Raw genomic sequence first — 16,033 nt, 5'->3', positions numbered from 1 at the left:
TGTAACTGATTCACTTTGTTGTAAAGCAGAAGCTAGCACACCATTGTAAAGCAATTATACTTCAATAAAGATGTTTAAAAAAAAAAAAAAAGAAGATGTGGCACATATATACAATGGATTATTACTCAGCCATAAAAAGAAATGAAATGGAGGTATTTGTAGTGAGGTGGATGGAGTTAGAGTCTGTCATACAGAGTAAAGTAAGTCAGAAAGAGAAAAACAAATACCATATGCTAACACATATATATGGAATCTAAGGGGGAAAAAAAAGGTCATGAAGAACCTAGTGGCAAGACGGAATAAAGACACAGACCTACTAGAGAATGGACTTGAGGATATGGGGAGGGGGAAGGGTAAGATGTGACAGGGTGAGAGAGTGGCATGGACATACATACACTACCAAATGTAAAATAGATAGCTAGTGGGAAGCAACCGCATAGCACAGGGAGATCAGCTCAGTGGTTTGTGACCACCTAGAGGGGTGGGGTAGGAAGGGTGGGAGGGAGGGAGATGCAAGAGGGAAGAGATATGGGAACATATGTATATGTATAACTGATTCACTTTGTTATAAAGCAGAAACTAACACACCATTGTAAAGCAATTATACTCTAATAAAGATGTTTTTAAAAAAAAACAATTTTCCAAAACCTTATGGAAAAAAGGAAAGATGTCACAATACATGTACACTATAACTGTCAGACCTACAAGAAACCAATGAGCCAAGAAGTTTCCCTAAATTGTTTTTCCCTAATCTCAGGTATAGCCCATGTTTCTAATTACCGTTCCTATTTCTCTGTCTCACTCTAGTAAGTTCTATAGTGAGTTTCTGATGGAAGCTCTTTTTTTGGGGACTGAGTCTAGAGATCTAGAGCCAGAAAAATATTTTAGACAGGATTCTGGAATAGGAGGGAGAAATCTTCAGCAAGACTGTAAAAGACAAAGGTGAAGGATTCATAATTGCCTGTATTCCTCCAGCCTCAGGAGCCCAGGACTGGATTAATCATAATCCTTGGCTTATGCTACATTTTCTTCGTTGGTCTGAGCATCACCTTCTTGCTTGCTCCCTTGGCTTTGAATATGATTAGAAACAACCATTAACTTACTGTTCAACACAGAAACTAGAACTTTGATTATAATTCATATCTACTTCTATGAACATTCTCCATCACCTCTCCCCGTCACTCCTTGCTTAAGGTAACCGACCTTCTGAATCTCGGGGTAATCATTCTCTTTCCTTTGTTAATATATATTTATATTTGATATGTATCTGCTATTGGTATTCCAAGAAGAATATTAAGTTGGAGATGACACGAAATTTATAAAAGGGTAACAAATTTTAAGTAATTTGTGGTGACCTGATTTTGTGCCTCAATATTATATTACTTAGATTCACTGATATTATTGGTGATAGCTGTTGTTCATTTATTTTTCATTGCTATATAATAGCCTTTTGTGTGGATACACCACAGTGTATTTATCCATTCTCTGTGATGTGTCTTTGGGTTGTCTACTTACGTCTGCCACACACAGTATGGATCCAAGCTAACATAAGTTTATATTTCTGTGCTCCAAGTTACTAACTCTTTTACATGGGCAAGTGCCTTGACTTGTCTGAGCCTCAGATTCCTCCACCACAGAATGGACTTAGAAACTACTTTTGCAACGTTGTTAGAAGAATACAATAAAATGCCAATTAGTGTTTTAAAAAATATAATTCATATCTTATACTCTATCAACTATTTGGTCCACTTCATACACTTCGTATAATTAAATATAGTTTACTTATAAAATAATCAATTCAAAGTTTTGCTTCCAAGGTTATCAACGAACAGTCTTCACCGTATGCAATGGTATGTAACAATGTTGGTAGTTGTAGCAATAGTAGTAGTAATAAGTAACATTTTTGGAGCCCTTGCTATATGCCAAACACAGTACAGAGCACTCTGCATGCGTGATTTTATTAAACCTGTTTTTTTTTTTTTTAAAGGATGTTTGTTTGTTTGTTTTAACTACATTTTATTTTTTATTTATTTAGTTATTTATTTATGGCTGTGTTGGGTCTTCGTTTCTGTGCGAGGGCTTTCTCTAGTTGTGGCAAGCGGGGGCCACTCTTCATCGCGGTGCGCGGGCCTCTCACTATCGCGGCCTCTCTTGTTGCAGAGCACAGGCTCCAGACGCGCAGGCTCAGTAATTGTGGCTCACGGGCCCAGTTGCTCCGCGGCATGTGGGATCTTCCCAGACTAGGGCTCGAACCCGTGTTCCCTGCATTGGCAGGCAGACTCTCAACCACTGCGCCACCAGGGAAGCCCTAAACCTGTATTTTATTAGATACTATTTTATTCTCATTTTACAGATGAGGAAACTGAGGCACAGAGAAATTAAGAAACTTGCTTTAATACTGTGCAGCTAGCCAATGGCAGAGCTAGAATTCTAACACAGAGCCTTGGACATTGTTATGACTGTTTCTCTCAACCCTTCTTAATTTTCCTTCTCTAATGACGGCATTATTAACCACTATCTCCCACATTCTTTTTTTTTTTTTTTTTTAAATGCCTTCATCCTTCACTCTGAAACCCTGACAGGCAGAGGCTGCTTTCTTTTTTTTTTTATTATTAATTAATTAATTAATTTTTTTATGGCTGTGTTGGGTCTTTGCCTCTGTGCGAGGGCTTTCTCTAGTTGTGGCAAGTGGGGGCCACTCTTCATTGCAGTGCGCGGGCCTCTCATTATCGCGGCCTCTCTTGTTGCGGAGCACAGGCTCCAGAAGCGCAGGCTCAGTAACTGTGGCTCACGGGCCTAGTTGCTCCGCGGCATGTGGGATCTTCCCAGACCAGGGCTCGAACCCGTGTCCCCTGCATCGGCAGGCGGATTCTCAACCACTACGCCACCAGAGAAGCCCCCACATTCTTGACATTTTTTTTTCTAATCTCCTTAATGCTGCAAAATTATGAATTTCTTCTTCATTCTCTCAGTGGTTAGCTCTTTTCTATCTACAGTTTTTCTCTTCTTCTCCCTTCTCCTTCACCTTGCAATGTCCCTAAGAGCAAACCTGAAAAACCTATTTAGTTCTAGAGCCTCACTGACCAACTTAATACTGATTATTCATAAATCCATATCTCCAAACCTTGCTGACCTCACTGCTACAATAAAGGGCTGAAGGATCCATGCTATAGTTCTGGTAAAAAATGAAGTACATAGTGAAGCAGAGTATATAGGGAGGGTTAATAATATAGACGAAGGACCCAGAGAGAGTAATGAGGATTGGAAGAGAAAAAGAGACACAAGGACCATCAAAAGAAAAGCAGGAAAGGCGGTGGAGTATGGAGCAGGGAAGAAAATGTAGATCTAATTACTACAAATCAGTCACGCTGGAGATTTTTGATAATTTATAAAAGCAACTGCAAAGACTATTTTTCTCACAAAGCACAATTGTTACTTTGAATAGTGATGGGCAACTGTAATCTGTGTCTCTGGAAATATATGAGAGGAGAGAGAAGAGAAGGGTTAGGTTTTAAAAATTTTTATCTGAATACCTGAATCTGCTTATGGTTCCCAGGAAATAATTTTGGCTAGATCAAGGGCAGAAGGTAATCACATGATCCAGAAGATCGTTTATTTATCATCCACTTATTGATTAATTTATCTGTTCTACAAATATTTCTTTTCTATAATGGGACATTAAGACAAACTACACAAAGACTCTGCCATGAAGAAACCACAGTATGGAAAGAAAGGAAGATCAACATTGGATGAAAAGCAGCATGATAAGTGATGCAACAAATATAAGCAAAGGGGCTGGTGGAACTTATTTGGAGCAGGTCCCATCTCAGCCTTAGGTGAGGTCAAGGATGGGCTGAGGTCATGAAGAGATTTCTAGTTGATAACAAAATCACAGCAGGGTGTAACACATAAAAACTCTTCTAGCTGATACCGAAACTGCCCTCTATTTTACTTAGAGAACAGCTGGCACTCTGAATGAAGTGAATGTGATATAACTGTGCGTGTGCCTGTGTGTGTATGTGTGTGTGCATGTGTGTGCATATGTGTGTATGTTGATTATAAGCTGCATGTATGTGACAAAAATTCAGAAAATAATTATTGGAAAGCAGAATTTACTCTCAAATGGGAGTTTCTTCTAAACTTTCATTCCGGACGTTCCATATTTCTAAAAATAATTAATTGCGTGGTTTCCATGAAGAGATGATTGAATGGAACACTGTGAGCAGAGACATAGAAATGAAGACACAGTGGAGAAAAGAATAAATGGGAAGGGAAAACAAAGAAAGAATGCAAAGTGGTGGGAATGAGAGAATGGAAATGTAGGATAGAAAGAGAGTACAGAGTGAACGGATGAATGGAAAGAAAATAAGGAAATAAGAGGAAGAACTTTTGAAATGAGAAGAGGAGCATAATTGAAGATGGAAAACTTTTTAATTACAGAGGTAATGAACAGAAATAAAGATTTGGGGGAGAAAGGAGGAAGGCATGTGAATGATGACTAAGATAAAGGTGGGAATGTAGAAAGGGAAGAAGGAGAGCAGAATGGGGGGTCATGATATGGTGTAAATGAAAAAAAACTGTGGTCAGGTGTGAAAAATGGAACATCAGAGTAGGAACAGAAAGGAGGGCTGGTGAGAGAGATTGTTAGGGTGAAGAAAGAGAGGGGAATGGCTGTGAGGACCTAAAGGAGAAAGGATGATGTTAAACAGGATGGATCCAGAGTGAGAGACAGGTTATTGATCAAGAAAGATAAAAATTGGTCAGGGGGAAACAAGATGTAGAATGAAGTCTAGTTTCCCCACCCACACAGTCACCTGGCAAGAAAGGACTTCTCTGACCCTGGACTTTGTGACTCCAGCCTTCTGTCAGATTTCAGGGATCTGGCCATGGTGCTGAAGGACAAATCAGTGCATGGGGCTGGAAGTCAGGACTATGGAGTCGAGGTGAGATTTAGAGATTGTGGGGTCCCTGAGATCTTTCCTCTAGAGCCACCTGGGGGAAGTCAGGTACGATGCCTGCCATTGCAGAGAGCAAGAAAGTATGGACATACTCTCAAGGGAAGTTTAAATGCACCTCAAGTCCCTGGCAACAACTTCATGCCACTGATACTGATAGGATGGGAGACTACTTCATCAATGCCCAGACATCACAAATGGCAGACACTTGTGTCTCATTACCCAAATCATTCACTCGGTCATCACTTTATTTTCTTCCTGTGGAATAATAAGCATGATATAATGGCCCAAAATATAGCTCTGGAGCCAAATAAAAGTAAATATAATTTTGAGATCTACCACTTACAAATTCTGTGAATTTGGCAATTATTTAACATCTCTGAGCTCTAGTCTATTTTTTTCTAGTCTATTTATGTATAAAGTGCTAATAACACCAAATTTTTAAATAAATGATTGCTTTAAGGATTAGAATATTATATATAAAGTTCTGATTATAGTGACTGGAGAAGAGGTGTTTGATGATGTTGTACATTGACCAAGATGAAAAGGGGATACATTTCTCAAGGACGGAAATGGCTCTGAGGTATATGCGAGGGTAGTGATGACAAAATACTAGTTAATATACGTTGTGTGTTGACTATGTGACAGACACCATGCTAAGTATTACATGCTTTGTTCATTTTGTGCTCACAATAGCACTTTGGGGTTAGTACTTTGAAAGGCAGAATAGCTTAGTGTTTAGGCTAATAGACTGGGAAGTTATAACCCCACCTCCACCCCTCACCAACTATGTGATCTTGGGCAAAAATCTTAACCTATATGTACCTCAGTTTTCTCATTGGTAAATGGGGGTAATAACAGTTCATACCTATAAATGAGATTTGTAAAATGCTTAAAACAAGGCCTTATACGTAGGAAATAGCACACAAGAATTGCTATTCCTGTTGAAATATTTCAAAAGTAGATCACTGAGGTTCTCCACAGTCTTAATTTAACAAAGATTCAGAACTGGACTTGAATTTAAAATCCCCAATATTAATGCCACTACTAAATGATTTAGTTTCATTTAAACAACATCATATGTCTTTTAATTAGTGTTCTTATTTGAAATGTGTCTACAACACTGGCTAAGTATTACATGCTTATAGGGATGCCATGTAGTAAAAGGCTCAAATAATAATTGTTCTTGTTGCTGCCACCATTACTGCTACAATCACTGTGGGTATTTCACAACCAAAGTGTGAATTCAGGTTTTTCAGATGTTGGTAGGATGCACTTTGAAAAGCCCAATTCCTCTATTTGACTATATGCTCCTAGAGGGAAGAGGCTGTGGTTAATTCACCTCTGTATCCAGTGCCTAGCATGGTGTCTGGCACAAAGCAAGCACTCCAGAAAGAGTGGCTGGATAAATGGCCAACGAGTGACAACCCTTCTCTCACTCACCCTAATTCCCTACCCAATGAAATGTCCTAGCTTGCATATCATTCTCCAACAGAGTGTTTACCAAGAGTAAATACTGATGGGATTAAGGGGGTTTTTTTCTCATTATTTACTTTGTTTTTGCAATCAATTAGCTAACCCATTCTTCAATCTTATCACTAGGCTAATTAAACACCCATAATCCATTAAAAAAAATAGGGAACAATGTGTTATTATCTTTTATAATAATAAAATACGCTTTCACACAATTTTATGGTGCTTTAATCCTATTCATGTAAGTGAGACAGAACAAACAGTGATCAGCTGATTAAATCATGGGAGGCAGGGACTCAGGCCCATGTTTGATCTTTGGCAGTAAGTAATATAATGGACCCTGGAGGCCTCTTTTTAGAGGCCTAATTAATGAAATTCCAGAGCCTGTACTCATATATTTATTTACCATGGCAATTGCAACAAAATAACATAAAAATGAGATCACCCAATTTTGATGTTGTTAAGGAATTCTACATACCATTAAAATGGCTTGTCCCAAAGCAAGCATGAAATAATTGCCCAACATCTTTAATATGTCTATTGAACAATTTAAGTTTAAAGACTAAACTCTTCGAATTGAAACACATTTTATAAAATAAGTCCTTAAGTGTCAACTTTTTTTAAGTCATTGAAACTTTGATACAGCATTAAGAAAACAATTTAGTGTGACAGAAATTAATTCACAACTTTTACTCTTCTGAATGCATTAGCTTATTAGCAAGAAAAGATCTTTCCTAGTTTGTACATTCCAATTTAAAGAAAAATGGAACAATTATAAGAACTTTGATTTGTTATGAGTTCATTTTTTTTTTAACGAGAAAAACAAATTCATTTACATGTGCATTGAGTATACACAAGGGAGAACTCAGAGATGAATACCTCAGAGGGTTGGAATTTGGGGTCTATAGACCTAATTCACTAGGGGAAGGGGAAGGGGAGAAAGGGCACTTATAGAAAAACAAATGACATCTTGGAAAGATCAAAGGGACCTTAGAAGAACCAATGGGGGATATGTCAGTCTTGTGACAAAGTCTGTTTGGGTGTGATGAGAAGATTACAGTTGCTTTGCAGAAGAAGATTTAGTGACTTTTGAGATCTTTGGGGAGGCTCTGCTTTTAGGCAGATACGGGATTTCAGAAACTAAATGCATTCAACTCAAAATCATTTTGATGCCCAATCCCAAAGTATTGACATATACACACTACTATATATAAAATAGATAACTAATAAGAACCTGCTGTACAGCACAGGGAACTCTACTCAATACTCTGTAATGGCCTATATGGGAAAAGAATCTTAAAAAAAAAAAAAAGAGTGGATATATGTAAATGTATAACTGACTCACTTTGCTGTACACCTGAAACTAACACAACACTGTAAATCAACCACACTCCAATCAAAAATTTTTAAAATAAAAATAAAAAGTAAAAAAAAAACAAAACTAGGGACAAAAATATCATTTTGTTGCCAAAGAAGCATATTTTGGGGTGGCATATCCTGATCCTTCACAACATTTCCAGTTCTACCGCTCTCATTTCTGCCTCTTTTCTACTCTCATTAGACTTTCTTTAATTTGGCTATTCTTAACCTGCATTTTGAGTGATAGCAAGCCAGAGAAATGTCCATTTTTCCAAAACATTAGGCAGCATTTCTTTCATTTTAAAATTACTATTTCCAATATTTATTTATTCCATTCAAGCATCAACCAGCAAATTCCATGTTGAAATTAAAAGTGTTTTTCAATATCTACCCTAAATAAAGATAAATTCAGATACTATTTTCCTATTAGTGATTTCAGAAATAACTAGATTGGAAACTAATGTGGGTTTATATAATAGTGCAACTCATACCTGCCTTCTACTAAAAGTTGTCAATTGACCTTCATTAAAATTTGTATTATATGATTGATTACTAGAAAAGTTTGGACTAAGCATCTGGTTTTATTATCTGAAACTAGTAAATAAAGATTTGAAATTATTAATACCATTTTGTTATATTAAAAATCTCTATCTGTATTTATAGTATTGGCAAAGTTTAAAAACCAGGAAGAGATGAAGTTCAGAACTGGACTTGAATTTAAGATCCCCGCTAATAATGCCACCACTGTTGATTTAGTTTCGCTTAGAAAACACATCATATGTCTTTTAATTAGTGTTCTTATTTGAAATATGTCTACAACACTTAGCTTGAATTTAGTTTGTATCTGTATTAATGATTTAGAGGTAAAAGTGTATATTAGTACATTTATTAAGGCTTACAGTTTTCTCTGTTCGTGCATATGATACTGATATAACAAAACATGTTAACCCAGAGATTCTACGGGATTTTTTTCATTTTAAAGGAATCTGTATATTGCATAAGTTTGATGACTGCTGTTCCAGATGATTTACCAGAAAGCAATCCAAAAGTGACCCTCAAAATATTAATGTATATAGCTTAAATCCCTGGGGACTGGAAGGATGTAGGGGGATAATTTACATCTCTTCTTTCCTCAAGTGTAGATCATGAGACGTAGCAATTGTGATCACCAGGTGGAAGTCAAAAACTTCTGCTCCAAGCCAAGGGTGTCTGTTACACTAGGTTGTAATTTCCACAGACTGGGACTCACTTTGAGTCCCAGCACTCCTGTGGTCAAAGCAGCCAGAGAGAGGCTTAGGAGTCAGGCCAGCTAGAGGAGGGCTGGGCAACAGGTCTGTGAAGGATGGGTGCTGGAGAAGAGTTGGTTGATGATGTTGTACATTGACCAAGATGAAAAGGGGATACATTTCTCAAGGCTCTGAGGTATATGTGAGGGTAGTGATGACAAAATACTAGTTAATATATGTTGGATGTTGACTATGTAACAGACACCATGCTAAGTATTACATGCTTTGTTCATTTTGTGCTCACAATAGCACTTTGGGGTTAGTACTTTGAAAGGCAGAATAGCTTAGAGTCTAGGCTAATACACTGGGAAGTTGTAACCCCACCTCTACCCCTTACCAACTATGTAACCTTGGGCAAATGTCCTAACCTACATGTACCTCAGTCTTCTCATCGGTAAATGGGGGTAATAACAGTTAATACCTCATGAAGCTGTTAATGAGTAATAAATGAGATTATGTAAAATACTTAAAACAAGGCCTTGTACATAGGAAACAGCACACAAGAATTGCTATTCTTGTTGAAATACTTCAAAAGTAGATCATTGAGGTTCTCCACAGTCTTAATTTAACAGAGATTCAGAACTGGACTTGAATTTTAAAACTCCACTATTAATGCCACCACTGTTGATTTAGTTTCATTTAAACAACATCATATGTCTTTTAATTAGTGTTCTTATTTGAAATGTGTCTACAACACTTGGCTTCAATTTAATTTGTATCTGTATTAAAGTTCTAGAGTTAAAATGATATATTAATAATTTTACTAATAAATTTATTACTAGTAAATAATAATAATTCGATTACTATTTGCTATATAAATAAATGTCTGTTAAATTTTAACAAAGATTCAGTTCTTAGTATGTCTGAAACCAAACCTCTGTTCTTAACCATCAACTGTAGCACTTTCCTATGACTGTGCTAATTGGAGTTGTAAAAACATATTTCTCTGACTTCACAATCTTTCTATTACTAATTTTTAAAGGAGTCTATTCTTGTTAAATATAGAGTCTTTGTCATGAGGACGTTATTCAACCCACTCACGCTCAAGATACTCTTAGAAATTAGGGGAAAAGAAGCTCTCATTTACCTAAAAACCTACTTACTTCAAGACTCTGGACTAGACGATTCATTCATCCTTGTATTTTGTTTTTAATTTTATTGAAGTATAGTTGATTTACAATGTTGTGTTAATTTCTGCTGTACAGCAAAGTGACTCAGTTATACATATATATATTCTTTTTCATATTTTTTCCATTATGGTTTATCACAGGATATTGAATATAGTTCCCTGTGCTATAGGACCTTGTTGTTCATCCTTGTATTTTTTTAATTGATCACTACTATGTGTAGGGCATTCTGATGGGCATTAAGGATATACCAGTGAAAAATAACTGATTATGCCCTAATAGATCTTCCATTCTAGTGAGGATAAAAGATAAAACATAATGTCAAGTGTCATGGAAACAAAAGAGAAGTAATTACAAATGAGGGAAGTTTTATTACCACTACTTTACCTGTGGATGCCTGAAACTGTAAAAAGGAAGAGGTTCATTCCTGCATCCCCACAATTTGGAGAAAATATGCTGAGACTAACTCACAACGTCTGTCTGATTCCAATTTCTCCACTAGACGATACTGTCTTCCACATTGGAACTCAGTGTCCTGCTATTCAAGAAAATCCCCTTTCTTTCTGCTCTAACGATACAGGGTCAATTTCTTGGAGCTCTGAAAATGTTTTTGTTTTGAAATTCCACCAAATTCTGCATTATATCTTACAACTATATCCTTCCTGGAAGTTCAGTCTCAGAGAAGGTACCACTCCCTCTCATCTTCCATCAAAACTCTCCATCTTTCCATGTCCTCCACTGCTATTCATGTTTATCCCCCAGGCCAAACATACATATGTGTGTACATATATATATATATATATATATATATATATATATATATATGTAAAGTACAATGAGGGATCAGGAAGGGACATAGGAAAATATGCTTACATATATAAGTGTGATATATATATATGTATATCGCATTTTCTTTTTCTATTCAACCATCAACTGGACATTTAGTTTGTTTCCACATCTCGGCTATTGTGAATAATGCTGACATGAACATGAGAATGCAGCTATCTCTTAGAGATCCTGATTTCATTTCCTTTGGCTATATACTCAGATATGAGGTTGCTAAAGCATGTGTAGTTCTATTTCAAATATTTTGAGGAAAACTCCATACTGCTTTACATAATGATTATACCAATTTACATTCCCACCAAAAGTGTTCTAGGGTTCCTTTTTCTACACATCCTCACCAACACTTGCTATCATTTGTCTTTTGCATGGTAGCCTTTCTAACAAGTGTGAGGTGATATTTCACTGTGGTTTTGATTTATATTTTGCTGATGATTAAGGAAGTAGAGCACTTTTTCATATATTTGTTGGATATTTGGATGTCTTCTTTGGAGAAATGCCTATTCAAATCCCTTGCCAATTTAAAAACTGGGTTATTTGGTTTTTTGCTATTAGGTTGTATGAGTCTCTTATATTTTATGTATATTAATCCCTTATCAGATATGGCTGTAAATCTTTTCTCTCAGTCCATAGATTGCCGTTTCATGTTGTTGATTGTTTTCTTTGGCAGAAATGTCCAGGCATTGCCGAGAATTTTAGGAAACATAGAGACAGACAGGGCTACTTGGAGAAGAAGGCAGGAAATACTCTTTTGGTTCCTTAGAGCGATACCTTTTGTAATTGAGAAAATTGGTTGTGTTTTACTTGTTTTCCCAATTGAACTCCAGGGATTTGAGGACAAGGCCCAGGACAAAGGCACAGAGTATGTCACTACAGCTCCGTCAGATGGGGAGAGCCCTGCAGTTACCTGGGAGGAGATCACTCAGATTCAAGAAGTGTTTGTTAATCATCAGGTAAGTCCTGGGCAGCTGCATCTATGGTTGATATGGTTATAGGGACAAATTCACACTTAAAAAAATACATTTGCACGTATACACAGACAACAATGTTAGAACCCACAGGTTGGGGACCTAGGATACAGTAAAAAATAAAAAAGGGCTCCATCCATGTCATGCTGGATCTGTGTCTCTGTTTCCATCTTTTCTTCCCTTCTCAAATAATAGTTCACTGAGGCAGGAAGGATACATTTATTACAGTAATGGGATAGAAAAGCTTGTATGATAATATCAGAATTCAATGTCCAAATTCCAGGATGAGTGATGGGGGAATAACATGAACTCAAGGAGCAGATGATTCGAAAGTTGACAAGTAATTTATCCAGACAAGTTTATTCACTAAAATACCTAAACAAAGACTTTTCCTCATGCCCCAATCTGTGCCCAAGCCATAGTACCCTGAACCATAATTCAGAATATGATTATTGAACAGAATGCAAGACAATAAAAAAGGGAAGGCTCTCTCTATCTCTGTCCATTTCTCTCTCTGATCTCACTACCCTCCAATAATCTATTTTCGCAATCTCTCTAAGTAGCTCAGAAATAAAAGGGAGGTGGAAAAATATATTTCACCCTGAATTCTCCACATTAATAGAGGAAAGAAGCATTGCAGATAAATATTGTATTTACAGTATCTCAGCGAGAATAAAGCTTAAAGATATCTGGAAAATGCCTGCTTCAAATGAAAGAAGAGTCTATTAATTTATATTTTATTTATCTTTAAGCAAATCAAAACCATGGGATGGGACAACCTAACAAGTCCTGAATTTATCCTGCTGGGCCTCTCCTCTAGGCCCGAGGATCAGAAGCCTCTCTTTGTCCTATTTCTAACCATCTACCTGATCACTCTGCTGGGAAACCTGGTCATTATCCTGGCCATCTATTCAGATATTCACCTACAGACCCCCGTGTATTTCTTTCTGAGAAGCCTGTCCTTTGTTGATATTTGCTACACAGCGGTTATTATTCCAAAGATGCTGATAAACTTCTCATCAGAGGCAAAGACCATCCTCTAGAGTGAGTGCATGACCCAGGTATATTTCTGCCTATCCTTTGGGAATGTAGATAGTTATGTCCTAGGGGCCATGGCCATTGACCGCTACGTGGCCATATGCAAACCCTTTCATTACATCACCATCATGAGCTATAAATGCTGTGTCCTTTTACTGATAATCCCCTTCATCCTCCCATTACTTCACTCACTCCTCCAAATCCACTTGCTGAATCGACTCACCTTCTGTGCTTCCAACATTATGTATCATTTCTTCTGTGAACTCAAGGCAATGCTGAAGTTGTCCTGCTCATCTACATTTGTCAATGAGATAGCGATAAAAACAGAAAGACTGTCTGGCATAATGGCCCCCTTTATGTGCATCACCGTCTCTTATCTGAGAATCCTCACCACTGTTCCAACTGCTGGGAAGTACAAGACCTTCTCTACCTGTGGCTCCCATCTCACCGTGGTGACCCTGTTTTACGGGAATATTAGCTTTGTGTATTTCCAGCCTCTGAACAGCTATACCATCAAGGACTGGATAGCAGCAGTTATCTACCCTATGTTAACTTCCATGTTGAACCCTTTCATCTACAGTCTGAGAAACAATGACATGAAACAGGGCTTGGGGAAGCTGATAGGTAGGATAAAGTCCCAAAGACACGGGTTTTATGCTAAGTCTTGGGAAATTCTGCAGTTTCATTAATCCTTGATTGCAAGTTCTTGGTGTTTATGATCAACTGAGAAATGTTAGTAAAGGTGTTTCATGAATGATGGTAAAATATTAACTGAATATAATGTTTCCCTTAACATTTCCTACATCTAACGCAGTGGTATACATCATTAGCTGGTTGGAACGAACTTCATCTGAATCTTTCGGTCTCCTTTTATCCTTACTTCATCATATCCCATCTTTCCCGGAAAGCATAGTCCCTCTGTTTCCTCTAAATCCACTTAAAAACTCCTCTGCATCTTTCCTGATGGAATTAATGTAAGTTGGCAAAGCGTAATTGATTGAAAATATTCATGTATGTCTGCTGCAGATCTCTGCAGGTAGGTACATACTTCTCCAGAGCCATTTATCTTAATCTGTCGAAATTCTCTATTTGTGTGTGTGTGTGTGTGTGTGTGTGTGTGTGTGTGTGTGTGTGTATCCCATCATCAACATTAGTTTCGAAAGTTGTCATCTAGAGAGGTAGTGAATCTATCAAAAAGATTAGAACCATATTTTTTTTCTTTAGCTTCTTACCGCAATAATATAATGTTCTGGCTCCTATAGACATAAGTTTCTTAACATATGGTGTCAACATAATATGTTACTGTTAGTGAATCATCTTTGGTTCTATATGCAATGGAAAATAAATCCTATACTACATCTCAGTACGCATCCCTTAGTTTGTCCCTCAAATAGCTCTCACTCTGAGTCCTCCTGAGCCTTGTTTTCTACATCCCTCTCCCTAAATATGGCTCAAAATCCAACATCTCCTCCAACTGTCTATCATTCAGATAAATATAAGAATGTATATCCTATGTTATCACATTTAATCTACAAATATCACTAGGATATTCATGAAGGAATACCAACTAGTATGTTTCTTTTCACCAAAACATTTCTCATGAACGTGAGAAGGGAGAAGGTCTTGGGGAGAAGAAAGAAGTTTTTCCTCAAAGAAATGAAGCTCTAACCATGAAATTTCAGGAAAGGAATATACAATTGAAAGAGTCAGGGGCCACATATTCTTCTTACTGCTGAGGATGCTGCTGAACAGTTACCCAAAAGTAGCAGTTACCTGAGAAAATATATTCTAGAATTATATTCCTTAAATGTATGGATTTCAAATGGATTGCACATCCAATCCATACCAACTCTGATCAGTTGGTCCTGACCACCTGAGAGATACAACATTGAGAGGGACTTGAATAATCATCTCTAGACTCTATAGGAAAACAAAATCCATAATTGATTTGCAAGTTCTGCTGTGGGCATGAGGGTAGGGGTTGTAAGTATATATGTCACAAAGGTAATATTTTAGCCATACACCTGTTTTCAGTGTGTTTAATGTACACTTACCTTTGTATATAACTTGTAGAGAACTTCAAATAGCCCCTAACACATTTCCAGACCCTGCCCAGCCCCAGGGTCTTGCTTGTGAGAGCTCAAAAGTGTGAAAATCATTCTTTGGACATAAAGACAAGGCAAAATTGATTCAACCTAGGATATCCAAGTGATTCATCATAACCTCTGCATCCATCTGGATGTGGTTTCTCCTGATACTGAACATTTAAAATTTTAAAGACAAGTGCCTGCCACTTCCATACTCAATAAGTGTAGAAGATAACCAGGAAAAAAGACACTTCCCTTCAGAAAAGGGAACAATGGAAAGCACAAAGAAGACTCTGATCAGTGGCAAATTCTTAAATCCCACTAGAGAGACATTTCGAGGGCCCCTACTCTGGACGTGGGGAATGTTTTTTGATTAGGTTCTGATTTAGAACCTTTGGAGTAGCCCCCTTGACCATATGCAGTCTCTGGCTTTTGTTCCCTATCTGTTATCCTTTTTGGTCACATCTAAAGTGGACATCAAGGAATATGTCCAAGTTGGTGGCTGAGAAGAGTTCCCCTTTCCTGCCTGAACAATTGAGTGTTCCAAGGTTATTTAAAGACTAAACAACAGCCCAAAGACTCACCTAGTTCAGGAATTTTTGGAGGTATAAATATTTCAAAGACTTAGTAGTCTTCATCTTTATTTTCCATGTGCCAGTAATTGTGAACACATCTTTTTCTGAGACCTGGCTCCCCGAACTGCGATGTTTCTTTGCTTTCTTATTCCCATATTTCTCTCTCTTTGTTTAATATATATCACATGTGTAATGAACGATAGGGCACAGGTGGGAGAATCTATTCTTTTTTTTTTAATTCTATTTTATTTATTTTTTTATATAGCAGGTTCTTATTAGTCATCAGTTTTATACACATCAGTGTATACATGTCAATCCCAAT

General features: G+C 37.2%; 1 protein-coding gene across 1 annotated transcript; it reads left to right on the top strand.

Annotated features, from left to right (window-relative positions):
- Positions 1-12,772: 12,772 nt before the first annotated feature.
- On the top strand, positions 12,773-13,738 carry LOC133097271 (olfactory receptor 1L1-like). Its single transcript, XM_061199172.1, is given in 1 exon segment — positions 12,773-13,738. A coding segment is annotated over 1 exon segment (963 nt). The 5' UTR covers positions 12,773-12,775.
- The last annotated feature ends 2,295 nt before the right edge of the window (positions 13,739-16,033 follow it).

Source organism: Eubalaena glacialis, chromosome 9 (assembly GCF_028564815.1).
Source record: "Eubalaena glacialis isolate mEubGla1 chromosome 9, mEubGla1.1.hap2.+ XY, whole genome shotgun sequence".
NCBI lineage: Eukaryota > Metazoa > Chordata > Mammalia > Artiodactyla > Balaenidae > Eubalaena > Eubalaena glacialis.
Note: the sequence above shows the minus strand (reverse complement) of the source record. Positions and strands in the feature narration are given on the sequence as shown.